We start from the raw sequence: 25,529 nt of genomic DNA, 5'->3' as shown, positions 1-25,529 counted from the left end.
ACGAAGATCAGAGTCCCACCGCGTCTATTACTTCATCATCAAACATTCCCCGATTGCGTCAAGCCAGCCGCAAAAATGGTAGCAGACTCCCCAAACAGATGGAATGCCGACGTCGGCAACGTGCATGTGGGGTGCGTGGAAGGACTAACAACAGCGCGCAAGAGAAGCAGTGGATCAGGTCGGATCTGACGGAACCGATGATGGATAGACTGGTTCCTTCGCAGGCTGATCCGGGGAACTTGGGAAACGATCTAGAGATCAAACAAGTCGGGTCCAGCCAGTGTATGAATTGAGCCATCTGATATCACAGCATCATCGCACTCTGGAGTCTGAAGGCTAGTTGTCATGACACGACGATGATGGATCCACGAGATGCCTTGTTGAGGAAAGCCCACACCAGACACAAATCCAAGCAATGCTTGTTCCAACCACGACACTGTCTTGATTGCGCAAGGGGATGCCCATATTTCCGTACGGAATAATGGCGGCTCTTCGTGTCATGGCGCCGACAGCCTGGCAACTTGCTGTTAGCCTCGCCTGTTATCTGGATAGATATGGAGAAATCCGAGTGGGCAGCTGTAGCAGTCTCTCCCTGCTCACGAACATGGATCGCCTCAGGTCATGCAAGGTGACTTAAACACGTAGCCCAAATTAACCTGAGCCGCAGCAGCTCCATGACCATGGTTCGTCGGCCACGGAGCGAGGAGCCCAACGGCCAAGTATTGTCTGAACAGCCCAACAGCCTCAAAAACGTGAAGACGAATCGACTGGAGTGTCCCGGCAGCACGTGCTGAATGGGCTTGTGTGCCTGACGCGAGGTCAATATGAGGGTCGGGCCCAAATAAATCAACGAATGAGAGGCTGACACACAATAGTTCTCAATTGAACGACCTGCAGACGGCCAGATGATGGCAGGAACGGCTGTAAGGTGTCGATAGGAGGTATTTTCACAGCAGTGGAACGAGCTGGTAGAACAAGCGCGATGTGTCTCATAGAAGATGGAATGGCCCAGTCCGTGTCTCATGAAACAGACCGTGTCACAACCAACTTGCACATTGTACAACCTTGAAGTCAGATAATGCAAGATACGTGACTTGCTCCAAGCTCGGCGCCGTTGTCGGAAAATAGTAGGACCTCTCAAGACTTACCGAACGAGATGCTTCTTGACTGCCAAACGAGGCGGGGGCCACACTGATATTTCGGTTTGAGCTCTTACTCAGCCTTGAGGGGGAAGAAGATATGAATTCATCATGCAATTGGGTCGGGTTGAGTCCAATCCAGGACTCGTTGCGCCGTATCGTTCTGATAGCTTCGATCGTTGCCTTGGGCGAAGTTTGGAGGCCGAATTGAGCGCCTGGTATCCTACTTACTTGCAACCCAATACTGTCTGTTCACTTGACTAATTAATTCAGCAACCAATGAAGCCGGCCATGGTATACTGTAAGCCCCATATGAGCACAATGATATGATTGCAATGCATTCGGGCATCATACACCCGGTTCCCAGGAAACGGAATAATTGCCACGTACTACAACCCTCCTCAAACTAGAAGTGTTTTGGCTTTCACGATCATCGTCGTAAGATGGTTTACCAAGTGAGTGAAGATCGAGTCGACCAATGGGTTGGGGTGCTTCACGCGCGACTTGAATGACCGGTGGTGTTGTACTTGGTACCGTCTGCTGGGTGCATATGCTGTACTGTCGCGCAACGTTGACTGGAGTTATGTGCCTAAATTTGGTTCGGGCGCAGTGGGATTTGTCGCTGTTGTTCAACAGTCATCGGCACTTGGGGTGGCTGAAGACTTCGCGCCCTTAACCGCCCAAAAATTTGAAGAAAAAAAAAGAACCTGACTCCAAGGAACTGAGCATTTCAGTTAAGCTTCATACGTATTGACAGCGAACAATGAACCCCATCTTTTTAGTCGAATAGTCTCCAGACAGCAGATTTGCCAGCTAGGACGGAAGGAACGCGTTGCGGGTGTCCGTATCGGTGCGAAGAATGTCTTCCACCGACTTTTGTCACAGAAGCGTCCATTTCCCCGAATGAAGAATGAGAATGCTGGAATTAGTCAAGGACGCTTCCAGATGGGTAGCGAATTTTCCCAGCATCGATACCATCAATGCTGATGAGATGCGTAGAAAATTTTCTCGAAGGCACGAGAATTCTTCGAAACGGCAGCTGCAATCGCGGGACTTTTCGCCGTTTTCCCACAAGCAGCATCTTCGAAAGTTGCGGCCAAGTCGTCGCTCACCCGCTTTTTCCGACTCTAGCGCCACCTTTTCGAGCCATGATTTCGACTTCGTCTCTGTCTCTGTCTCTGTTTCTCTGTTTCTCTGAAGAGCTTCAAGTTCCCTGAGAGTCGCACATTCGGGTCCAGGCAACCTGCCGTCATTGGTCTTTTCCTTTCGTTTAGCCTCTGTTCTGTACAACTGGCAGACTGGAGTACTAGTACTTCGCACCAAATTAGCAAAGGTGACACGCAACCTGGGTGTCGCATACCTGTGGCTCAAGCCTAGGCAGGTCCGGTTTGTACTTCCATCTAAGGCTAGAGGTCGCCAAGGATAGTCAATCCCTTCTGATCAGTGGCTTGGGTCTCTGGGTGGTGGAACCCGGCGTTGTTCGCGTGCGCGGTACCTAGCGGCGTATATGTATATGGTGCGACCAAGAGGCAATGGTGCCACTCAGCAGTCCCTTTCCCCGATACCACCCTTTCTATCACCTTTTAATTGCATACAACCACTCACAGACGCCGTCAACCCGCGCGAGGTACGAGGTACTTCAAAGATTCCCTCACCATCGATGTAACTCGAATCAATCTGACTCCGGCTTTCGCCCACGCCTAGTAAATCAAGGCTCTTGTCACCAGCAAGCCCTGGAGCCTGCTCGATACCATAGTATCTGCTGTTGGTCTCCCGTTGGCCGCTTTGAGGGCCCCGTATAACGGACCTCGCCCGTTGTTCCCGACACGGCCAGTCGATCAATCCATGTCCATATATTGAAAGTTATTCTATGTCCACTTGTCCCATCCCACGTTGTGCCTCAATGGAATTTCATAAGACCCTCGCGGTTATGTCTACACCAGGTCACTTATACACGCGCATGTTATCCATGTTATCCAAGCACATGATAGTAGCTCAAGCTTCTTATATACCAGACCCGCCGACCTCAGGCCTCAATACAACTTGTCGACTCACCACTGGCTGAACCCCATAGGTTTCACCCCGCCCTCAGCATAGGACCCTGAAGTCGTCAAAATATATAAGATCCTGCGTTGTCTCTGACTACGCTATCTTGATCCAAAATAACAACAATAGTTTACACAACACAATACATATCACTTACTTCTTCCCACTTACATCGGTCACGATGGAAAGAAGACAGAACACCGTTTCATCAAATCATACTGCCAGCAGTAGAGACTCGAGGAGGAGTGCTGATTCCTACGACTCGCGGAGTACTGTGGCAACGTCCTTCTACGACAGTCCAAGACCGTCCAAGGGCTCCTACTCCAGGACTTCCAAGGGACGGGATGCCTCTTACGAAGAGGATCTGTCCCCCTCCACAAGTCTATATCCACGGTCATCCGTCGACACATACTCGTCTCAGGCTTCGAGCATTGACATCGACCAGGTCGAGGTGGACGACTGCGTCGACTTGGCAGAGATACCACCTTTGCCCTTGTACAGACATCAGATCGTCGAAACCAACGTGCGTCCCTCATCACCCGAGGATTTCGCCGAGCTCTTCCCGTCCATGGACAGACTCTCAATCCGCCACGACGATTTCACGTCCGACGGCAACATGAACCTGCGGGTTGACACGGTTGTTACTGGACGAAGGAGGTCCCCTAGGACAATCCAGCTATTCCATCTGCGCATGCACGACCTTGCGAGGCGCGAATTCTCGCTTCGCAGATACTGCCGAGAGTCTGGGCGAGAAGTCTGCAACTCGAAGCGGAAATTCACCGAGCCGGCCACCCAAAGCCGTCCCAACTTGCAGCGTTCCGTGTCGAGCGCAATGAAGAACCTGGGGCGGCCTTCGATGAAGCGCGTCCCGACAGCTGGCTCGAAGTTTTCGCCTAGGAGCCGGTCATCCACTAGCGCTTCTGCCGACCATGAGTTCACCGAGACATTCGAACAGGCCCTGTCCCTGGACCAACGACAGAAAACACCGAAAGTACCCACCAACACGATCAAGCTCGAATTCTCCAACTATGCCCGCGTCGATGTGCAGCGTTGTGGGAGTAGCAACGCAAAGCGATACGAATTTGAGTGGTGGGGACACAAGTACTCGTGGAGGAGAACAACCGCCAAGCTCACGGGCGTCGTCTCGTTCCATCTTTGTAGAGATGGTAACAACACCACCCCAGTAGCCCACATTGTCCCGGAGACTCGATCGCCAAATCAAGTCGACTCGGATGAGGTTGCTGGTGGTTGGGTACCTCCTTGTCATATGTGGATCAGCGACGAGGCTCTGATCACCGCCATGACTGACGTTGCCGAGTAAGTCTTCCCACGTCGACCAAGTTAGACTCTCGAGTATCCCTTACTAATAACAACCCAGCGTTGTCGTTGCAACTGGCCTCATGGCGCTTGTTGATGACTGCATCAAGGAACGCTGGGGGACCAAGAAGGCCCACCACATCGGCCTTCCTCTGACATCCAAGTCGGTTGATGTCGAGTATGTCGGGCCCAAGGCTTTCGTACAGCAGATGTTTTCCCGTCGGAAATCGGACGAGAACTCGAGTGCCCTTCGCCAGGCCAATCCAGTGGCGGCTTATTAGGCCGGCTTTACCGAATTTCACACGACAGAAGGCCCCTTGCTTGACCATCAAGATGCCACGACCAGGTGCTCTTGATGAGACCTGAAACCCGGATAGGTCGTCACGTTTGATATATACATATATCACCACATTACCTCTTCGAACGAGGGCTTATACGTTTACCTGGATTGCATATCCAGCTTGCAGTTCGAAAAAAATGGTCTCCGGCTGGAACCACCATCAGGCCTGGAGCGATCTACGATTGAGCACCATTGGTCTCGTCTATGGTCCCTATTAAAAATACCTCTTTATTTTGTTTTACTCAACAGCCGTATTCATGCAAATGCATGACGGACGGCTCTTTCCTCATTTTCTCTTGCACGAAAGGCTGCATTGGTTGCAACACACATGGCACGGCGGTGATAGCATTGGGCTGGCATTCTCTCGCGAGGGACACCATTTGATTTTCATATCCACAGCCTGGGTTGGCTGGTTGGAAAGCATGGAGCTACGGCGTATGGTACAAATCTCAGCATCGTCTGTAGTTATTTGGAGGGTTTGGTTACCAGACGTACACAGATCTGGTTCCGTACATTTTCGGCGTCCTATCCGTACTGGACTAGAATGAATGACGAAAAAATTGAACAATTCGTTACACAAAATTACCTTGATCGTCATGACAGTCCCGCCCATCTCGTGACGGCTCCTCTTCAACCGATCATTGGAGGCACGGGGCAATTTTACTGACAGGTCTAGTGCGGACAATAGGGTAGCCAACCACGGCCGACTTGAAGGAAATAGGAATAGGATCCCTGGGTCTAAGTGTCATATTTCCTGGCCCCTTCTGTTGCACTACCTACACAGGCTTCCCTGCAAGGACAATCACTCGTTGTTGTGCTCGGGCGGGTGGGAACCCGCGATGACCTCGTAACCAAACAAGGCCTTCGGAAGGAGCAGCAGCAGCGCCTTGCTTAGCACAGCCATTCGTTCAGCAACATTGGGGTTTTAAATGTCATTGTGTCAGTGACACAGAACATGTTCGCTGAAATGTCCGCCAGAAATCCATGATGACAGGAAAGAATACCGAATACTGGTTCTCACTTACAGTGGTTACAGCGTCTGGATCGTGGGAATGCAGCCTGGATGCACCGAAGCACAGCCGCGATCGCTCTGTATCAGTTGAGTCATGCGCCGGAATACACATCGCGGACAAGAAGAGAGCGGTTCTGCAATGCAGGCACCCACGTCGGATCAAATGGTCGGTGGGAGTAGGCTGTACGGATACTACTGCAGATATTCGGTCAGCAGGGAGCCCACCGTCGGAGACGGCTGGGCCACCTATGCATTGGAATAACTAGCCCAGGGGTCGGCAACCCCCCCTATTGGCGTTGTTCTTGAGAAACTTCACCGGAATATAATGTATTTGCTCAAGTATACAGTCTGGCATGGGTGCGAGATAAGCAGGCTGGAGGAACTTTAAATACCAAACTCCACACCTTCTACGAAGAACGGCTGAGTGGGACAGCTTGAAGACGGGGACCGATCCTATCATTATACCGAGGCTTTTGGCTTATAGATCAAGATTGGTTCTTGTACGCATAGATTACTCCAGTCCTACACTATCTCACGCATCGCATTGAAGTCGGAAGGGCCACGCTTTGAATACGACCTGAAGGCGGCCACGAGAAATCGCATTGGGAGACTCGGCATACCCGTGAGACGAGTATAGCACAGCTAGCTCGTAATCAGGTGAAGAGATCGGAATCCGAATACTGAAGCGAAAGTCGTGACTCTCAAAACTTCGATGAAAAATACGACTGTCGTAAAGGTACTGATTCGGATACTTTACAAGCTGGGTCGCGAGCGGCGAGCGTTCGGTTAGAGCTGCTGCTGCGGTCCGAGCCTGTATTGCTTGGCATCATCTGCGTCTTGAATAGGCCTCAAACCTCAGCTCGACATCGGGGGTTGAGTCTCCAAACCGCCGACCTACCACGCATCCATGCAGACCTCCAAACCCGCCCCGAGTTTGAGGCTAGAGATACCCGCGTAAAGACACCGCAAGTGGGCTCCAAGTAAGGTTGAGGGATTGTCGGAATTGCCAAGAGTGATAACCGGAAGGCACTCGTGTATACTTGAGACATCATTTGCCCCCCCTTCCCCCTTCCCCCCTTCTCTCTCTCTCGTGGTTTGATTGATGGTCAGCTTTGAATAGAAAAGTAAATCGTTGTCACTTCTCTGTAGATGATGAACTAGGCCTAGCCAGTGAGTGTAATTTGGCTCGAAGGATTCGTATGCTAAATGTTTGCCAATTTTCTTACCCGGAACCCATTCTTAGACTTAGATTCGAGAGGTAGTAGTATGTTCATAATTTCAGTTTCAATTTCGTCATCGCGGCACGCCAATAGAATGCATCCCTGGATCCAGCACGCGTTATCATCACTGGACATAAACAGCAAATGGTAGAGGTTATGCAGGTGCTTGCATTGCCAGCAGTAAACTATAATAACAAGAAGTGGTGTTTCAGTTTGCTACGTGACGACGGTAGTGATAGAAGGGCAAGAAAAAACAACATTAGTCACTCCCCAGCAAATGCATGCTGTGAGTGTTTCGTCAACTTGCAACCCACACGGCTTCCGCCTCGCCTGGACTCAGCGCGACAAAGAGTATCTCGGTTGCCGGAAGCTGGTTTGCCTCGAAAGTCGGCGCGGACTAGAGGCCCGACTCTGGCGGCCCTGATATTGGGTGGTGGAGTCGACTCTTAACAGCGACCAAAGAGACTCAATAGACGGGATCTCAGGCAGCTAGTTCTGAGAATCCCATCCGACCCAGCTTCTTGGCATGATACGCCAGATCTTGACCTCTCCGCTGCGCAGGTCGTCTAGCTTGAAGCTCTCCTGTTTTACCTTCTTGCTCTCCCGGCCTTGCTCCCAAGCTCGTACCTTCTTCTTGGTTCCGTCCCACTCGGCAACAATGGCGACGTGGTCTGGTTTACCAACCTCCATGGAGTACTTGGCGTGCATAGGTCCATGCTTACCCGAGAATTTGGCGTTGCGGATGGAGATGATATCACCAGGTCTGATCTCATCGTTCGTTTGTGTTGCGGCGTTAGCCATGTTCGCATACACCAGGGCGCCGTAGGCACGAGACCCAACGGGAAGCAGCGCGTCCTTGAAGGGCTTGAGAAGCTCATAGACGAGTCCTTGCGGTGTACCATCACCAACCACTGTGTCCTTCTTGGAAGTAATGGCAGTGGCGATTTGCATGCCGAAGCGCTCATACGCCTGCTCCAACTGATCCTGACGTAAGTTTCGAGGGGGTGGTTCGTGCCGTTGCTCCAACTGAGTATCGGCAGGATTCTGCGGGTCAAATCGAGCGGTAATGACCGTCTGCGAGTAATCCTGGAACAAGATATAGACCTCCTTAGTGACTGTTGTCCTGCCTCCTTGCGCAGTGGAGGTGGCTTCTTCGGATTCGAAGAAGACATCTCTTCTGCCCTGGAATGCAGGAGGCACGCCGTTGGGTTGAAGCCACCAGTTCGTATAGCTAGCTAGGTCCACATCATTCGCTACGAAACCGGATTCCATCGACGGTCTGCTAAAATCCATTGATCTTCGACCCGATGATTTTTGTACGTCGAGAGACTGTCGTGGAGCTCTGTTGGCGGAGGGAGCTGGCGGTGGCCCACGACGATCGGGTGTAGGGGGCGGTTGGTACGATGACATTGGTTCGGGAGAAGCCACTTGCTGCCTTGGCACGGTGTGCGACATTCTCTTCGAGACTCCTGGTCGTAGGGCGGCATAATTGTATGGATCGTACTCATCATCGTCGAACGATTGCTCCTTAGGCGGTGGTGGCGGAGGAGGAGCCGCCCGAGGCATTTCCGTTGAGGGTCGAACATTAGATGACATTGGTTGACTGGGAATTGGCGGCGGAATTGCTCTAGGTGGTGCAGCGCTCGGCATAGGAGGAGGGAAAGATGGCGTTGGAATATCCGAGACTGGAGAGCGGATTGGAGTGCTGTCGTCGATACTGGAGTCACGCGCATGGGATTTTAGCGCTTCTTTATGAGGCACAGATGATGCAATATCAGTGTCGTAATCTCCCTCATACTCGGAGACCTCTCCTTCTTCGCCATTATCCAAGACGCCAGGCTTCATCGGCGAAGTAGGTCTGTTGTCTGACGTCGGAGGGCGGCTTGAAGGAACCCCAGGTGGTGGTGGTGGAGGTGGACGAGCTTGTGCCGGTGTGGCCGGGGCGGACCCAGGAACAGGAGGTGGCCGACTGTTCCGCTTATTTGGCTGTGGGGGCATGGCTGGAGAAGTCGGAGAAATTTCTTCAGCGATGTACGACGATCGTTTAGCCCCAGGTGACCGCGGAGACGTTGATGATGTCGGTGATGCCAGTGGGATTGGCGGAGGTGCTCTGCCTGCCGGCGCCTCACCTCTTGGGGTTTCAAGTGGCGATTTCATTGCACTTTCAGACATCTCATCGTCCGACTCAGATCCAAGGCTAGGAGACACTACGCCAGCATTTAGCGGAGGCGGAGGCGGCGGTGGCCGAGCTGCGGAATTATATTAGCTTGATTTCCCAATAAGAAGAGGACGGCCTTACATTCGGCAGGGACTGGGGGAGGAGCGGGTCTGCCGGAAGGAACAGGAGGTGGACCACCTTTTATAACTAGGTTAGTATAGATTCAAATATATCGTTACCAGGGACAGAGTACTTACCCTCAGGTGCCACTGTTGGTGGACTAGTGGGGATGGCCGGTACACTGTCTTCCTCTGCCGGCGACTCATGCTCTTCAGGCTCAGCAGTCTCCTCCTCACGGAGCTTCTTCTGGCCCAATCCAGGCATCCCGGGAAGAGCCATCATGGTTGGGACTGGAGGAGCAGCCATGCGTGGCGACGCTTCTTCGTTAGGCTGCTCACTCGAACGCCGTTCTGTAGGTGGCGGCGGAGGTTTCTTCTTCTTTGCTACTGCAGATGCACCAGGTGATGGCATGGGTGCACCGAACATGTGCATCCCCATCATGCCCATACCGCCACTCATCTTGGCCATTCTAGCACGGAGCTCTTCCTTTCGCTTGAGCTCGGGGTCCATGTCGTCGTCATCTTCCTCCTCACCCTCGCCCTCCTCCTCCTCCTCCTCGTCGTCACCACCAGGCGTGACCGGCTCTACTTCTGGCCCTGTAGGCGCACGACAAATAGGTTGGGGCTTTTCATCAATATCCTCCTTTTCGGTAAGGTCATCCTGACCCTCTGTTGTGTCTCCGGCGCCGGACATATCTGCCTCATTGCCATCTTCAGGGGGGCTTTTCGAAGTCTTCTTTCGAAGCGGAAGCTGCCTGGGCTGAGGCTCATCTGTGGAGCTCCGTTCCAGAGCGTCTTCCGTGTCTCGCCGTTCCGGGGTTGGCAGTGCTTCAGCCTCAACCACCGGGGATGCTTCCTGCGGTGCGTCACTTTCGGTGCGCTTTTTCGGCGGCGGACGCTTCGGCTTCTTTGCAGCAGCTCCGGAATGTCTCTGAGCGGCCTCGGCCTGTTGCTTCTGGAGTAATGCGATGCGCTCCTTCAGGCTTGTAGGCTTGGGCTGGTCCTCGTCTTGCCCTTCTTGATTTGTGGATGGAACTAGCCCAGCCTTCTCAGCGTTTTCAAGGGCTTCTGCCTCTCTATCCCTGATCTCGGGATCTTCCTCGCGCCTGTAAGCCTTGGTAATGGGTGGGTCTCTTGGGGGAGGAACGTAGGCATTCCTGCTCGGAGGCGGAGCAATGAAGGGCTTCTTGACGAAGCTAGATCCGCCGGCGCTCAGGTTACCAGGCTTGAAGGGCGCGACCGGTGGTGCGGCCTTGTTGAATGCCGCAATGCGATCCTTGAACGAGCTGGGCTTCTCCGAGACTGGGGGAGGACTACGACGCGAACTAGGAGCTTTGGCGGCAGGTTGTGCAATAGGCGCAGGAGCAAGCGCAGGCGCCACAGCCTGGGGAGCTGGAGCGACTGGCGAGGCTACGGGCTCACGTTCGGGGGCCTTCGGCACCGGCGCAACAGAAGCTCTGGGCGAGAGAGGTTCCGCCGCCCGCGGAGGTGGAGGTGGCGAAGCGATTGGCCTCTCCTCTGGAACATCTTCGGGTTCCGATTCTGGAGCCGCCGGAATTGACACAAATGAAGCAGCAGTTGAAGGCGGCGATGCGAGAGGCTCGGCCTCTTTCTTCCGCGACCTCACCGGGCGGGGTGGCGCAACGGGCTCGTATTTCTCGACAAAGTTGCGAGGAAAGATGCCTTCTCGCGTCTCGCCGGAGCCATCTACATATTCTCCGCCATACCAATCCGGATCCTCATCATCGTTGACCGTTATTATCTGGCCCACTTCAAATGGTAGATCGTCCTCATGGCTCGAGGTGTACTCAAAGAGCGCCTTCACTTTGAACGGCGCAGTAACCATGGTGCCTCTGATGATGGCTCCGGACGCTGGGAGCCCCTCAGTAGAAGAGGATTTGGCAATCGGGTGTAATCGGATATTGTTATTGTTGCTGTAATACGGAGGTTTCGGGTGAGGGGTTGTTGTGGTGGCAAAGATCAGATTTGGAAAGTTATTGTCTTGCGGCGTGGTGAACGTTTGGGCAGGCTACCATGATTCTCAAACAGAAGTGGACCAACTCTGCGTTGAGTTGAGCATTTAGCAACAACCTGTGGGAGCGAGCTGTGAGGTGGAAAAGGTCGACGTCAGCGCATGAACTTGGACCCATACCAGATTTGGAGGCATTTGCCAGGCTTGACAGGCAACCCAAGATGTGGTGACGGGAGGCAAAGAAGTGCTGTGCATCTAAAAGAACAACGAACCTAAACCTCTGTAATTGCGACTGCCAGACCCATCTAGGCTTGGGTAATCCTCACTCAGACTTTGCAAATTGAAAAATAAAAGCTTTAGAGGTTCTATGCCAATACCAAGATGTCGCAGGGTTGTTCTGCTTGACCTCAAACAAATCAAGCCGACAGACCATCCATCATTGGTGTGACCCGCCAGTGCCAGCCAATGTCGTCGTTGTGGCGTCGTCATCATTCAGCCACATTTGGAGCTCGTTCTCCATCCAGCTCAAAGTCATTGTACTAAGTACTTGGTGTAGCACTTTCAGATGGCAAATCCGAAGACCTCTTGCAGAAGCGATAACTTCCCATAGCGTCAAACTGTGGTACTGCACTGCCTGTCTTTCTGAGACATATCAAATCTTGCCTTGGTGCGTGATTCAACCGGCACTTGTTTTACCGTACCATACAACATGGCGACCCAATCAAACAACCCCCTCAAAGGCATCCTTAAGAAGCCTATCCCCCCAGCCGCCGACCCCAAAGTCCGCGAAGTAGCCGTCCAGCACGCCAACATAATCCAGCAGCGCAAGGAACTCGAAGACACCATAACGGATTACATCATCGAGCTCTCCAAACTGCCTCTCGACCGATCCAGCCCCTACACCTCCTCGAGCCCATCCCCCACCGACGCCGCAACCTTCAAGTCGCATGTGCGCCTCTTCCAGCCCAGCGACTACGAAGACCTCATCTCGGAGCGCAACGCCAATGGCTTATGCGGGTACACGCTGTGCCCTAAGCCGCGGATGCGCGTAGCCCAGCGTGGCGAGTACAAGCTCATCAATTACGGGCGAAAGGACTTCAGCATCGTGCCCAAGAAGGAGATTGAGCGGTGGTGCGGGGCCGCGTGTGCGCGGCGCGCAATGTGGATCAAGGTGCAGTTGAACGACACGTCGGCGTGGGAGCGGGCCGGCATCGACAGCATTGAGATTGGGCTGTACGAGGAGCCCAAGAAGACGGAAGAGGATGAGGCGGCACGGCGATTGACAAGAGACATGGCGGGGTTACAGGTTGAGGCTGAGAGGAAGGCGGCCAAGGATGCGCAGGAGCTTGCTTTGGAGCGGGGTGATACGGATGAGGGGGCGAAGCGCAAAGTTGATGTTAGGATCCAGGAGAACAGCGTCAAGGGAGTGGCGGAAGAGCCGTCTTTGGGCAAGGATGATGATGGTCACTTGGTAACCGAAGGCTACAAGACGAAGTTCGACTCCCAGAAAAACACGGCGAGTAAGAACACGACGGGCATATAAATAAAGTGGTCCCGGTCGAAGCACGGTGTCACGGACATGGTCAACATCCAGCATCTATGGCGTTAATGGCAGCGTGAGTTCATTTAGATATCCTATTAATTTTAAGCCAAATATAGCATAGCACGGTCTGCCAAACATGACCGCTTGTCGCTACTCCAAAGGAAGCGCGCGATACCTCATCTGTCAGATAATCACCGGTAGCGGCCGTGTGAGGTTTTCGAAGCTTCATGTTCACATAGGTCAAAGGCTGTCTTGCCTGGGAGCGTAGAGCAATCACGCACGAACGGAGAAGGGAAATGGCAATCAACCGTCAACCCTGGATTTCTCCAAAGTATCAGGGACACCTGTGGGGGAGGAAGATCTTTTCTTTTGAAGATCTAGAGTGCACTCACTATCGTCAGTATAGACGCCATAAAGCCGTGAGACCCGTTGTGCCAGTTGCCAAAATCAATCATTCGTAACCTCCCGTGCATCCAGCCTACACTCCACATCATTCCTTTACGGGCGCGGGGGCCGGTTGCCGAATCGCTGGGGACGCTCAACCGACTGCTGCTGGGTGACGGGGACAACGTTGACGGGGATAGAGTCGAACTGTGGAGATCAGGTTAGCCCTCCAACACGGAAGAACACGGCGATGTGGTAGTAGCAAACGTACGCCGAGGTGCTTCAGCAGATCCTTGGTCTCTCCATCGATGTCCAGTTGGCCGCTCTCGGAGTTCTGGGCGAAGTCGAGAGCAGACACCTCAGGAACGTACTGGTCCTTGCGTTCACGCTCCTCTTCCTGAAGCTTGAAGGAGATACCACGGACGGGTCCACGCTGAATTCGCTTCATCAAATGGGTGGTGTAACCGGCAATCTGTGGTGAGTGGCATATCAGTCTCCCTGTTTCCAGTTCGTCAATCCAGGTTCCTTTCTCGGATGGTGCTGACCTTGTTGCGCAGGCGCTTCGAGGCGATAATGGCGATCTCATCGCATACTCGCTTGTTGGTCTCAAAGTCGAGAGTGAGCTTGGGGTAGTACCGCTCAATGATGACCTTGGCGGACTTCTTGACAGTCTTCGTTCGGACGCGACCCATTTTGGCGGTATTGGCTGGATGTGAGCTGTGATGTGAGTGAAAGAATCCAGTGGTGCTTGTCGGCTGCCGCTTTGAAGTTCAGTGATGAACCAATATTCGAGTGCGGCTTCCAAAAAGCAAAATTCCTAGGGCAGGTCCAGGAAAATGCTGATTGGATGGGGAAACTTCGGTCGTGTCGGACTATGGAGTGCTCCGCCAGCTGACAGCAGCTGGGTTTAATGGAGGATTAGCTAGAACTTCCACTGCAACGTAAGATGCTACTTCGAGCTTCTATCTAGACTTTAAGCCTGGTGCTGCTATTTACGAAATGTTGACGAATTCCAGAGCTTCTAAGTAGTACCTCTAGCCGCTCGAGTAACTCCCCAGATCCTTTATACAAAGCTGGGGCTGCATTGTAAATTGAGTCTGGCCCCCTTGTCAGGTGCATAGACGATACGACAGGAGTGCCTAAAGCTGTCTGAAAGACGAGCCGCAATTACAACAGTCTCGACACATGAAAGCCTCTGTAGCGATGGCTTTACAAAAGTCCAACACCTCTTTTACATATGTATTGTACATTGCTTGTCTACTTTTGTATGTAGAGTGGTCGTGTGGTGGTCCCAACCAACAGTCAGGGCACGCCAACTGCTGGTAATTACCTGGGCATTTTCCACGCTTCCTCACGCTGAATTTACAGAGAGCGTCCTCCGCCACTCAACCCATAGCTTATACTGCTGCCAATTCGAGCTGAACCTGATGATGGTGTTCGTGTCTTCGTAAACTGTGTTTGATAGTATGACTTGGCCGGCGCAGAGACTTCCTCCACCGCCTTCTGAAAGGCGTCAGCTTCCCCAACCCTTTCTTTTTGGACATTCACGGCTATTTCGGCGGCATCTTGCAACTTCAACTGGATCTTTCCGCTGGGGTCGATTGCAGCTGTCATTGGCTCAACATATTCCTTGGTTCCACCCTCTGCCTCAGGATCAAAATTGTCGACACCAGGGATCAGGCGCCTCGATGCTGAATGGCCCTTGATGTTGAATGCGCTTTCTCCTTCGGGGGTGTTGGCTACAATACCTGCCACACCGAGTTTAGGCGAGTAAGACCCAGAACCGTTCTTTGGTAAGATGACTCTCGCCTTGACAGGAGCGTGGCTTGCCTGCGGTCCATAGACGGGGTGGTTGTCCATGTAGCTCTGAGTCCTCAGATACGACAGACCAGCCGACGGGTGTGTCATTGGGGGCCCAGCTTCCGCATATGGGCCGTCATTCTTCACCTCGTACCTTGTCTCCGGTTTCAATTCCTCGAGTTGGTACAAGAAGCCTGCCGGAGATGTGTTGGAAACGGGGGCCAGATCCAGAAAGCGGCTCACTAGTCGAAACAAGGTCACGCGATCCTGCTGTCGAAGCTCCCTCAGGTAGTTTGTCAGGGCTTTGTCGGTGATGTCCTGGGCACGCACTGCGACAGGCTCTTCTCGTTGTTCCTCGGCAGCCTTTTGTCGCTGTTCTGTCTCGAGCTCGGCCGCGTAATGCTGCTTGACAAAATTGCGGAATGCTGACCGTTTTGGTCGCACGGTCTTCTTGAGATATTCGTCAAACTGGCCGTCTGTCATGCCTGCCAGCCAAGGACCGCGGAACTTCCATCGCACAGTTTCCGTCTTTGCTAGTTGGCTCTTCGGTATGGCGGTGACGTCGCCATCTTCCTCGAAAACCGACCGTGGTACCTTCCCAGATTCACTTGAGTTCTTAGGGACTGGTACTGACATGCTAAGATTCATCTCCTGGAATTTCTCTAGCGTGATGGTGTGGTCCGACGCAGATTGGAAGTCGGTCACTTGCTCAATTGAGTCGACCTTCTTGACGCGCACAAGTGGTATGGTGGTCTTGAGGGTTGTCTTCAGAGGCAGCGGCCGCTTGAAGCCCCAGTCTCCCACCAGTCGCGACGTATAGGGCGTGGTGATGGAGAGATGCGTCGGGTATGGAGCCGTCGCCGTGTTGGATTTATGTTTGGTAGCTTGCGAATGGTCGGTAGGAGTGGGTAGAGGTTGTGGCATAGAGAAGAGACGCGATGCCCTCAGGAGTGCCGCTCCCGGGGAGACACTGCGCGATGTTGTTGCCATGGCCAAAGGCTGGGCTCGTTTACGAGCTCCGAGGTTGGGTGGTCGTGAAGCTTTAAGCAGGCGCCGTTGATCAATCAATATTGGGTTTTGCAGGCGAACGGCCCGTGCTCCCATCGGGGGACGGAACGGGATTTTTTATGCATCCCGTTGCAAGTGCTCATAGGGTTCATTTAACCACATCAAGCCTGTAGACAACGAAGTCATAACTCTAATACAATCCTTTGCCAGCTCATCATCGTCCACTTCAACAGTGTCTCCGATGCAGTCTTGTATCCAGTGTCTACTAGTCGCTTCATTTCAGTATTATTCTTCCTCGTCTCTTCTCGACCTCTTGTCCGAAGGTGGAGATGTTGAATCTTGCTAGCGAATCCAAACTCACCCTAGTCGAATTCAACTTAACATTAGTTGCACTACGATAAGTTCCATTAACCCTAAAAAGTGGCCTATAAATCATCGTGTAGGCTCTAGAGGCATATCAAAAGTCTCCAGACTACAGTATATTTACCCTCTTAAGCAAGCGTCGGTTGCGTTCGATTTTGAAGTATAACTCTTCGTATTGTTACACTTAATAAAATGTCCGGGATCAAAAAATATATCCAATAACAGTTTCAACTACGATTACAATTCGCCTCGAGTGAAACTTCAACGTCGTCACTTTGCTCGTGATTGGCAAACCTGTGTTGGTGGGGCTGTTCTAACGTGCGAGGAAACACGAACATGAAATGCTGTAATCAGTATACTCGGCTTCGTTCTGGGAGTAGAGTAAACGTATGAGAGAAGCATCGGTGCAGGACACGGTGACTGTGATAACTAAATACCAATGATGTGAGACCGTGAAGTTATTAGGTCTAAATTCCGAGGAGACCCGCGCAGCTCCTGGCTTTGTATCTGATTACATGTGGCTCGTTTAAAAGAAACTTACGGGCTTTCCTGGATATGTATTCTGTTCTTTCCAGTTTTTGCCACATAGAACGTTTTGGCGCTGCAACTCCTTCCCATGCCTACTACACCACAACCTGGCATTCTATGATATCACTGATTTCACAACGAAGCTGAATTGAGCGCTGATTACATGTTGAGCAGATGGGACGTTATAAATACGCAAGATCAAACCAATTCAACACACAAGGCATTCTCATGAAAAGGGGTTGCCCCTGGCGCGAGCATATTGCTTCCCGTCGTGGCAAACCTTCCCGCCAGGCGCAAGTCGTCGTTTGCAGGAAAGTCACATCTAGCTCAAACGTCATATAACTAAGTCAACCATGGCTTCGTTGCCATTGTGGCCAAGGTGAACATTAGGTGCTAGTGTTTGATAATCTTTTGACTTATGTTTATGACTACAAGGTGGGCTGTGAGCCGTATTTTCCGTCCGTGAAGGTGTTGAAGTAACAATGATTATACCGTCACACTTGCCTTCCCAAGCTCATTAATGATTCAAGAGGTCCATTTGCATATGCTTCTGCTTGGAAAGGGGTATCAAAGTGGAGATTCCGCCGTCTTTTTGCGCCGGCCCGTACATTTCGCTTTACAGTTTTAATACACCTAGACCACACACAGAGGTATCTGCCCGTCTCACGATTAGCCCACAACCTCCTTCACCACCTTGGCCAAGTCCGCCTTCTCAAACACCTTCCCATCCAAAGGCCCACCAGGCGCCATTAACTTCTTCATAACCTCTCCCATTTTCGCCTTGCCCTGCACCATCCCGTCATCCGTCATAGCCGTCACCACGCCCATAGTCAGCGCCTTCAAATCCTCGGCACTGACCTCTTGAACACCGCTCCCGGCCACATACTCTTTTAGGACATCGATCTGCGCCTGCTCCTTCTCAACGAGGTCGTCCCTCCCCGCACCCTTGAACTCGGCCGACGCATCCTCGGAGGCGCGCACCGTCTTGCGCAGCAGCGCCACCAGCTGCACATCTGTCTGGATCGGGTTCGCCGTCTTGGAGGCGTTGAGGGTCGAGGAGAGAATTGACCGGAGCACCATCAGCCGTGGGGCGTCTTTGGCGCGCATGGCGGTTTTGAGGTCGGCTTTGAGCTTCTGCAGCATTGGCGGGGCGGGGGTTTCGGTGGAGGAAGAATAAAGACGAACAAGGGGGCTGTTGCGCGGGGCGGCGGACGCGAGGCGCGCGCGCAGGAGGCTGGGAGCCATGCGGCGAGTGGGTTGGAAGGCCATTGTGATACAGGAATGGATGTGATCGAGTTATTGGGCAATGCTGCTGACTTCGAATTTCAAAGCTCGCGATGTCATCCGTTTGATGGGTTGCCAAGGGACGTGATTGATTCGGCCTGTGTGTTGTGACTTCATTAATATCTGGAGTAAATAATCCGGGAGCTGAGTTCTTGTCCCGTTGGTTTCGACTTGACGAAAAGCTCTGACAAGCTTTGTAGCTGAATTGGCCAATCCACTTTCAGTGCAACCACACCACGTGAAAGTGCTGAAGGCGCTACGTGCGGGCTTAGAATTTCCCCACTAACGTTGCCGCCAAACACTTTAAGAAAGCTAACCCTTGCAAGCCTAGCCGCACAATCCATGGAGCTCACCGGCCCGTCGTCTGGGATGAATTGTGGACTGCCTGAGGTTAGAGCGATTTCGGCATCCGTGAAATCAAGATACCAATGTAAAGACTAGGGATCAAACTCAAATCACTACAATACTAAGGTGACTGATCATAGCAGGGACGTATGCATGGTACTTCAGCTAGACCGTAGATACGAAGAACTCGCAATGTTGGATTTGCTTCCGCATCTTTCTTAAAGCCATCAAAATGTACGTGAGTTGCGCAAGGGGATACAGATCTAAGATGACCTTTTTTTCAGACTTCGTGATAACCAAAGATGATATTTGTGAAGTTGAATGTGTTGCTGGACTTAGACGCAAGTAGACTTTTGAAGAGCCGAATCTGTTGGAAGTGCTTTGACGCCGTCCCGATACAGCAGAAAACTGGAACGATCGTGTGCAGACTGGGCTAGGTATTTCCTGTGCCTACCTGTCTCGTTGAGGTTCAGATGATACATTGAGTGCGCATATCATCTCAAAGTCAGTTCACAGAAATCAGGAAGTTGTACAGGATCCCCTCGAGGGCTGTGTGTCGGTCGAGAAGACGTTGAGAACTTAAATGGTTCGTCGTGGGGAACTGACATGCCACCTGCGATGCTTAGAATCCGAGCGTGACCCAGCCAGCCGGTACCGAGACAGCCACCAGTCTCAGAGTGCGGGAAAGGACGTCGCTCATTTCTATTTTGGTAGGTCAGGCCAACTTGTAAACCTTAAGTAGACCTCCTTCTTTCCACTTCAAGACCTCTGCTTCATCCCTTACCCTCTCCCGAAGACTTTGTATACACCAGAAACCCAGCGATCCGATTCCAAACAAATTTTCAACAACGACAGCCAAACACTTCAGGCGAACGGCTGTAAGGGGAATTCTTCGGTGGTTTTGAAGTTCTGGGAACACCCTGGCAAAGAATTTCCAGCTCTGATGAGTACTACACCCCCGCGCCACGAACTGTGAGCCGTTACGCTACTTTAATGCCGTCGCCTCGATGGCCGAGGCTTTTGGCCAATGGCAACGTACCTTAAGCTCCGCGTTAGTTGAGACACACGTCGTTAATCACCGAAGATATGGGTCTTACATCCAGAAATACGGCTGCATGCACAAGCGTTTCATTTTAGCCAGCTGTCAACTGCCAGAGGTAAAACTCGAACTTGCCTGGAATGCCGGATTACTCGCTTCTTGCCTGGCCTGTTCAGCCAGCAGCTGAAATTCTGCCAAGTCCATTCTGGAGCATGTTAGCATCTTCTATGCGAAAACTCGAGCCTTTCACCGCCTTGTCTACTCACCCTTCGAGTACAGTCAAGGGATAGAACGCAAGTGCCGATAGCATACTGCTTATATTTTCCTCACTTGAAAGCCCGATATCGTACCTTATTGCATCTGCATCATTGTTGTTAGACCTTCCATTGGTATCAACGCGAACAGGGAGACGTACCATCCTCTCTCCCTGAACCATCCGACCAACCACACATGGGCCACCTCACCGCCTGGCTTTGAACGTTCTCGAAGCCGGCTTGTGTCAGCCACTGTGCGAGCTGGCTGCCTGCTCTAGGCTCCTTGCCTGACCGGCTCATGGAGTCCATGTATGCCGTCGACCATCGGCTAAGTCCGCCATCTGATAGATAATAGTGAGCAAATATCCATCAGTAATTTCGACAGACAAGCTGACCATTTGGCAAGGTGCCGTTAAATGACTGGGCCGTGAAGTGTGTCTCGACCATCTGACACCATCCTCCCGGACGGACTGCTCGGTATATGTCTCGAACATACTGCGGCCATCGACTTGCGTTGATCCCCCCGGCCACACCTCTACTATTGACTAGATCGAAAACATCATGGCCAAATTGTAGGCTTGACACGAATTGGTCAGCCAAGGTTCGTGTATCTTCATCACAGTCTGCTACGTACGTTTCGTTGAGGTTACATAGTTCAAATCTGAAGCGATCTGGCCAATTCCAGTCCGGTGGTAGCATATTGGCGCTGATGTCGGTTCCCAATGCCTGGAAAAGCAGTTGTCAGCTTCGGATAGAGTTCCTGTCGTCATTCAGAATTATATATCGGCCAGCAGCTTTATCGGAAACAACTAGCCGAGCGACGAGGGCGGCATCAATACATCGTTAAACGATGAGCGCATCAACTTCATCAGAGGTTGAACGTTTCTTTAGTCGGCCGGGAACGCTCGGTAGATAAAGAGGATGGATGTACTTGGGGATCATTTGGGGGGTGCTTCAAAGTCTTGTGCTGGAAATCAAAGACTGAAGCGTTGACTGACCTCGCACCAGGGATAGGCGTTGGCAACATCTATGGCCCAGTTGGCCGGGCCAGTACCACAGTCGAGTACTCGCCTCAAAGAGGATGCCCTTACCCTTCCCGCCCGGTCAACGTTTGGGAGAGCCAGGTGGCCACCGACCATCATATAGAAAATCTGGTGGCAATTCTCCAGGCGCGCAATCTCAGCCTGGTGCACCACGTAAGAGTCGTGTCGTAAGAGTTTGCTGGGGTCTCTCCAGGCATTTACCTCATCAACAGGTTCCAAGTTCGTATTGCTGTTGACCGATACTACATGGTACAGCCTGTCGTGGTGATAGAAGGTATCATGATAATCGGGGGCAACCTCCACGGTCTCGTCGCTGGAGGAACTTTAGTATAAGAAGGCTACATCAAGGTGATTAGAGCTTGCGCACTCGTCCATTGAGATTTGTGTTTTCCAACAGTTGGGCTGTCCCGAGCTAACGACAGCCCCTAGGAGGTTCGATATTTAGAACAAAAAAGCAATATTGAAGGAACTTAAGCAACAGCAGGCAGGCTAATTCGTGGCGGATATGAGAAAAAAAGAGGGAATACCAGAGACCGACTGCCAATTAAACTGATAGACTTGACTCTCACCTTTTAAGCATGCAACAAGTGTTAAGGGATGATTAAACGAGCCACTCCTCGTCCACAAGCCTGAGCTGACAGTATCAATCGATTGTAGATGTAGATTGAACATTGCAGCTTGTGGAGCCACGACTTACCCTGTCAGATAACTGAAGCAGGTTACTTTTCTGGCTGCAGCGACTTTGCAATAATCCGAGGCCTCATGCTATCCGCAAAATCCATGCTGCCGCCGATCTGGTGTAATGCGGCTCATGCTTGGTGGCGGCAGCTTGCACGATGTCGAACACAATCATACCGAACAAGGTCAGATACCCAGACATCTGGGCTCCCTTTCGGTACACCTGACTTCTAAAGAGGTAGAGTGGACGGGATAACATGTTTCAAGTCCTGCAATAATAATTATGTACCTTTCGTACTCATTAAAGGGGCAGGAACTAGGGAAGCTGCTTCCAGTCTTGCGTGGTTGCCTCCAGTTGCGAAGCTAAAATAAGGTCTCCAGAATTACCAATGCACTTTCCTCGAGCAATCTCGCTACCAACTTTGACGTAAGGCACCTCGACCGCAAAACTGCGAGTAGCTGCAGCCGGTACGCTGTAATCCGCCCATTGTGGAAACACAGGCCGCTTCGACTCGAACTCGTCTCACAAAGAATTCGAGTAACCCTGGCAATTTTCGAACCTCACCTATCGGCAACCTATCGTGGCTAGCGATTTGCTTCTTCACTGCGGGCAACAGCAGTCGTGTCAGCCAGTTTCGAGAAGCGTGGCCGACATATCCAGCTGGAGAAGCAAAAATACTCACGTTGGCCTGGCCCGGATGCAACCTGGTATAGGTGGGAACTTCGGGGCCCGAATGACGCCTCCACCATTCCTCCTCCCAATCCCCAGTCCATCCTGCGGGTGATTTTCAGAAACAGTAGCACGACACTACGGGATGCCCAGGCTGTCGGGTTGGCCGTTTCTCCAACATATGCTGTACTGCCATGCGCAAGTAAGACGCCATACCTCGATGAGATGTCCCAGAGACGTGGCGTCGGGCTCCTGTGCCATATGCGGGCAGCATCTCTGACCGAAAAATCCCAGACGGGAAAGGAAGTCTCCTGGAGAGGCAGGGATGTGTCATGGAAATGTGTTTGCAGATCGCTTCTGCGATGTGGGTGCAGGCTAACAATGGTGCTATGCAAGCCGCCACACTTGCTGTCACTACCATGACCATAATCCACGACATGGGCTTGACAAAAGTCGCATTGTAGAAAGGAGGCATTGTTTTCATCGCCTCGACATAAAGCAATGTCTGGACCCGTCGTTGATCTTAGCGATAGTGAACGTGGATCACCCAACCCTTACACACCGGTTAGAGCAAATAGTCCGTGTTTGGTTCCTTCCCCCGCACATCTCTTCGCAACACACCCGCCCGGAACAAACGTTGGACCCATTGGTTCGGGTCAAAACGGCGTTCCCGAGCTCTCTATTATTAGCTCCCAAATGCCACCCGCGGTCCTGAGATTGCGAGTAACGACTCGAGTCAAATCTAGGGCTTGGTCATTCATCACGGAAATTGTCATCAACGAGACAGTTCGAGATGAGAGCGACGGCGGGGAATCTCAAATAGGCCGTATCGTTGGGCCTTGGCTCGAACACATGCGCAGTCTAGTCACGTCGCTTATGCGTTGTCTCCATCAAATGGTCCATTGAATGGTGTCATTCGACATATACCCCATTCAGAATGCTGTTTTGTCACTCTACTCGTTGATCCTGCTTTACTCTACCCCAAAGCTTCGATCTTCCCACCTGTCGGGCTCTTTGATCAGTTAATGGAAGCTCTGCTGCGTCGAGGTGTGGCAACATGAGCGGTGGATTCAATCAACACGAATATAAATAGACCAGATGAGAGACCTCAACATTACTGTCCACCAATATTACTGATCCAGGATCCATTATTGGACATGCAGCAAACCATCGATGAAGCCGGAGGCCAGGAGGCGATATAAGTGATCCACAGCCCTGCATTTTGGTATATAATTTGGCTGTATTAATCACCGAGAGCTCCCGACAGTGTGGATGACACGTAAAAATTACGTTTCGATATCTCCATCCAGGAAACGTGCTGGGAATCGACTCGATATTGTCATTTGCCGTATTTGTTCAGCGGGCCAACCCTTTCAGTTGGAGATTCTCGTCGTGCTGAACGTAAAGAAAAGATTACAACGGCCGTTACGCCAGGGTGGAACCTCAACACTGTGTTTCACTCCGTTTCTGCATTAGCGTATCCAGATGCTCGGGTCAAGTCTCCGACCGTCTATTTAACTGGCCAAGACTGCTGGTCTTCAGGACCTAGGAGAATTAAACCCCCCACCGCGACTCTTTGCTGCGAGGAACTTTTTACTCTGTCAGCAAGGGAGCATACGACACGGACAAACTTGCTGCAAGGCTCGAGCGGCTCGTTTGGTTCCCCATCCCTTTCGGTATGCGCTAGGCTGGCCGGATGTCATCATCATCAACCCAGTGCGGCCGGGAGGGGCACCACCTCACCGAGGATCGTCTCCCATGTCCCGTCGTCGTGAGTTGCATTCGATGTACCCCAATAAAAACAGCACTGTCGCGGCGCACACATCATCTCTCCACCGCAATATGGTGCAGGCCGCTGCGTTGGTATAGCGCCCTCGAAGCTGATCATAAGCCGAAATTGGTCGGCCGCATTTGAGGCCCCGGGACATCCAACTTCTAGACGCTGTAGCAGGGCTGGTTCTGCTTGCCAGTTCATCACCGAAACCCTCGCTTCTTTCCCAAATTCCGTCAGCCTGCGGAAACCGCTGCGGGAGAACGAACGCCACACAAGCAAACCAGGATATGGGTGCAGTCGGCAGCTGACGGCAGCGTTGGCCCACGGCCCTGGTCTATGTTTCTGGATGAATGCCACACCCGGATCCAAGGTCTCGGGATCCAGGGTAGGTTTCGAAACAGCGCACCGTGATTGGTGATACGCTTGATGTATATTTATTAGCGTCCGAGATAATCGAGCGAAGACGAGGACAACACGCACTTGCAGGAAATTATGAACGATGATGCACCAGGATTTGCGACAATGACGCTGTACCGGCGCTAGCATTCTCTGCTTCGATTGCCACTCGTCTCTCTCGCTGCATTCATCCCCGCTGTGAAGCATGATCGATCAAGAACTACATGCCCGTAGAGCAGTCCGATTGTAAAACCGGCTTGCCAAAGGACGCGACCTGCTGCTATACCATGTCATCTTATAACTAATTTCAATCAGCATGTGTGTCAGAGCTTGTAAGCCAGCGAAGGATAACCAGCCGACTGACTCCTTATGTTTCACGTCAACTACCAAGGTGGCTTCAGATTACAATGGTTCATTCCAAGTGAACGCCCTGAGTCGGACGGATGGCTCACTGCAGATTCGAGCCCCTGTACCTATGGCTAGGTAGTCACAGTTGTGGAAATAGGTAACCATCGGCTCGTCCGACACGAAGAGGCTATCCACAACAGCTTCATCCATGTGCGGCATGACATGTCACATCTGCAGACTTCGAGACTTGTAGCGCGCACATTGTATGCGACGAGCGCCTGGAGATATGTCACCTTGGATTACCGATACGCCGTAGTATGCCCATACAAATTTCTCATCTCGCGCTGGCCGTTGTTTGGTGCCACCTCATCTTGCCTACAAGGCTAACTCAAATGAATGCCAGTTGCCGACACGCAGTAAAGTGAGCTATCATACTGTAGCTTGCCTGCCTCTCATTTCCGTTTCGATTATCAACTTCTCGAGAACTTTCCCGCATCATCAAGTGATGACGGGATTTCCGCCAAATGATGGGTCACGTCCAAATTCATGCCCGTACCAACTCTTAAAACTTGGACGCAAATCTAGATAGACCATAGCAATGAACCAAACAATTCTGAATGAGCCAATGATATGCTGTTGTTCGCAAACGTGACTGCCTGTCCTGTATAATCCCCTTCCTGGAACCCGATGCAGATGGTATAATCTTTAATCGTCTTTTCCATGCCTCGCATTTTTGGAAGGACCCTGAG

The 25,529-nt window shown here is 51.9% G+C and overlaps 9 protein-coding genes across 9 annotated transcripts; 2 read left to right on the top strand and 7 right to left on the bottom strand.

Annotated features, from left to right (window-relative positions):
• Window positions 1-3,366: 3,366 nt before the first annotated feature.
• BCR38DRAFT_485893 (uncharacterized protein) lies at window positions 3,367-4,783 on the top strand (the record flags this gene model as incomplete). The annotated part of the gene is made up of 2 exons (XM_040863953.1): window positions 3,367-4,502; window positions 4,564-4,783. 2 exons carry the CDS (start codon window positions 3,367-3,369, stop codon window positions 4,781-4,783), a joined length of 1,356 nt encoding a protein of 451 aa, XP_040714783.1.
• A 2,780-nt stretch (window positions 4,784-7,563) lies between these two features.
• On the bottom strand, window positions 7,564-11,197 carry BCR38DRAFT_485892 (uncharacterized protein; the record flags this gene model as incomplete). Its single annotated transcript, XM_040863952.1, has 3 exons — window positions 7,564-9,323; window positions 9,374-9,430; window positions 9,490-11,197. The coding sequence occupies 3 exons, from the start codon at window positions 11,195-11,197 to the stop codon at window positions 7,564-7,566; spliced, it is 3,525 nt and encodes a 1,174-aa protein (XP_040714782.1).
• Window positions 11,198-11,889: 692 nt separating this feature from the next.
• BCR38DRAFT_435936 (Rtr1/RPAP2 family-domain-containing protein) lies at window positions 11,890-12,923 on the top strand. The gene has a single exon (XM_040860423.1). The coding sequence runs from the start codon at window positions 12,033-12,035 to the stop codon at window positions 12,864-12,866; it is 834 nt and encodes a 277-aa protein (XP_040714781.1). The 5' UTR covers window positions 11,890-12,032; the 3' UTR covers window positions 12,867-12,923.
• BCR38DRAFT_435932 (40S ribosomal protein S17) lies at window positions 12,924-14,036 on the bottom strand. Its single transcript, XM_040860422.1, has 3 exons — window positions 13,796-14,036; window positions 13,522-13,722; window positions 12,924-13,457 (listed from the first exon to the last, which is right to left on the bottom strand). The coding sequence occupies exons 1-3, from the start codon at window positions 13,940-13,942 to the stop codon at window positions 13,365-13,367; spliced, it is 441 nt and encodes a 146-aa protein (XP_040714780.1). The 5' UTR covers window positions 13,943-14,036; the 3' UTR covers window positions 12,924-13,364.
• A 576-nt stretch (window positions 14,037-14,612) lies between these two features.
• Window positions 14,613-16,154, bottom strand: BCR38DRAFT_435931 (mitochondrial ribosomal protein subunit-domain-containing protein; the record flags this gene model as incomplete). The annotated part of the gene is made up of 1 exon (XM_040860421.1): window positions 14,613-16,154. One exon carries the CDS (start codon window positions 16,152-16,154, stop codon window positions 14,613-14,615), a length of 1,542 nt encoding a protein of 513 aa, XP_040714779.1.
• Window positions 16,155-17,277: 1,123 nt separating this feature from the next.
• Window positions 17,278-18,395, bottom strand: BCR38DRAFT_435929 (Yqey-like protein-domain-containing protein). Its single transcript, XM_040860420.1, has one exon. The coding sequence runs from the start codon at window positions 18,216-18,218 to the stop codon at window positions 17,619-17,621; it is 600 nt and encodes a 199-aa protein (XP_040714778.1). The 5' UTR covers window positions 18,219-18,395; the 3' UTR covers window positions 17,278-17,618.
• Window positions 18,396-19,444: 1,049 nt separating this feature from the next.
• On the bottom strand, window positions 19,445-21,553 carry BCR38DRAFT_221845 (UMTA methyltransferase). Its single transcript, XM_040854254.1, has 10 exons — window positions 21,282-21,553; window positions 21,116-21,227; window positions 20,870-21,055; window positions 20,506-20,597; window positions 20,267-20,448; window positions 20,033-20,212; window positions 19,884-19,977; window positions 19,753-19,822; window positions 19,676-19,689; window positions 19,445-19,617 (listed from the first exon to the last, which is right to left on the bottom strand). The coding sequence occupies exons 1-10, from the start codon at window positions 21,287-21,289 to the stop codon at window positions 19,569-19,571; spliced, it is 987 nt and encodes a 328-aa protein (XP_040714777.1). The 5' UTR covers window positions 21,290-21,553; the 3' UTR covers window positions 19,445-19,568.
• Window positions 21,554-21,900: 347 nt separating this feature from the next.
• BCR38DRAFT_435921 (uncharacterized protein) lies at window positions 21,901-22,782 on the bottom strand. The gene is made up of 2 exons (XM_040860419.1): window positions 22,276-22,782; window positions 21,901-22,196 (listed from the first exon to the last, which is right to left on the bottom strand). The coding sequence occupies exon 1, from the start codon at window positions 22,744-22,746 to the stop codon at window positions 22,381-22,383; it is 366 nt and encodes a 121-aa protein (XP_040714776.1). The 5' UTR covers window positions 22,747-22,782; the 3' UTR covers window positions 21,901-22,196; window positions 22,276-22,380.
• A 1,044-nt stretch (window positions 22,783-23,826) lies between these two features.
• BCR38DRAFT_435919 (uncharacterized protein) lies at window positions 23,827-25,061 on the bottom strand. The gene has a single exon (XM_040860418.1). The coding sequence runs from the start codon at window positions 24,637-24,639 to the stop codon at window positions 23,971-23,973; it is 669 nt and encodes a 222-aa protein (XP_040714775.1). The 5' UTR covers window positions 24,640-25,061; the 3' UTR covers window positions 23,827-23,970.
• Window positions 25,062-25,529: the final 468 nt, after the last annotated feature.

The sequence above is a fragment of the Pseudomassariella vexata genome, assembly GCF_002105095.1.
Source record: "Pseudomassariella vexata strain CBS 129021 chromosome Unknown BCR38scaffold_8, whole genome shotgun sequence".
Classification (NCBI taxonomy): domain Eukaryota; kingdom Fungi; phylum Ascomycota; class Sordariomycetes; order Amphisphaeriales; family Pseudomassariaceae; genus Pseudomassariella; species Pseudomassariella vexata.
Note: the sequence above shows the minus strand (reverse complement) of the source record. Positions and strands in the feature narration are given on the sequence as shown.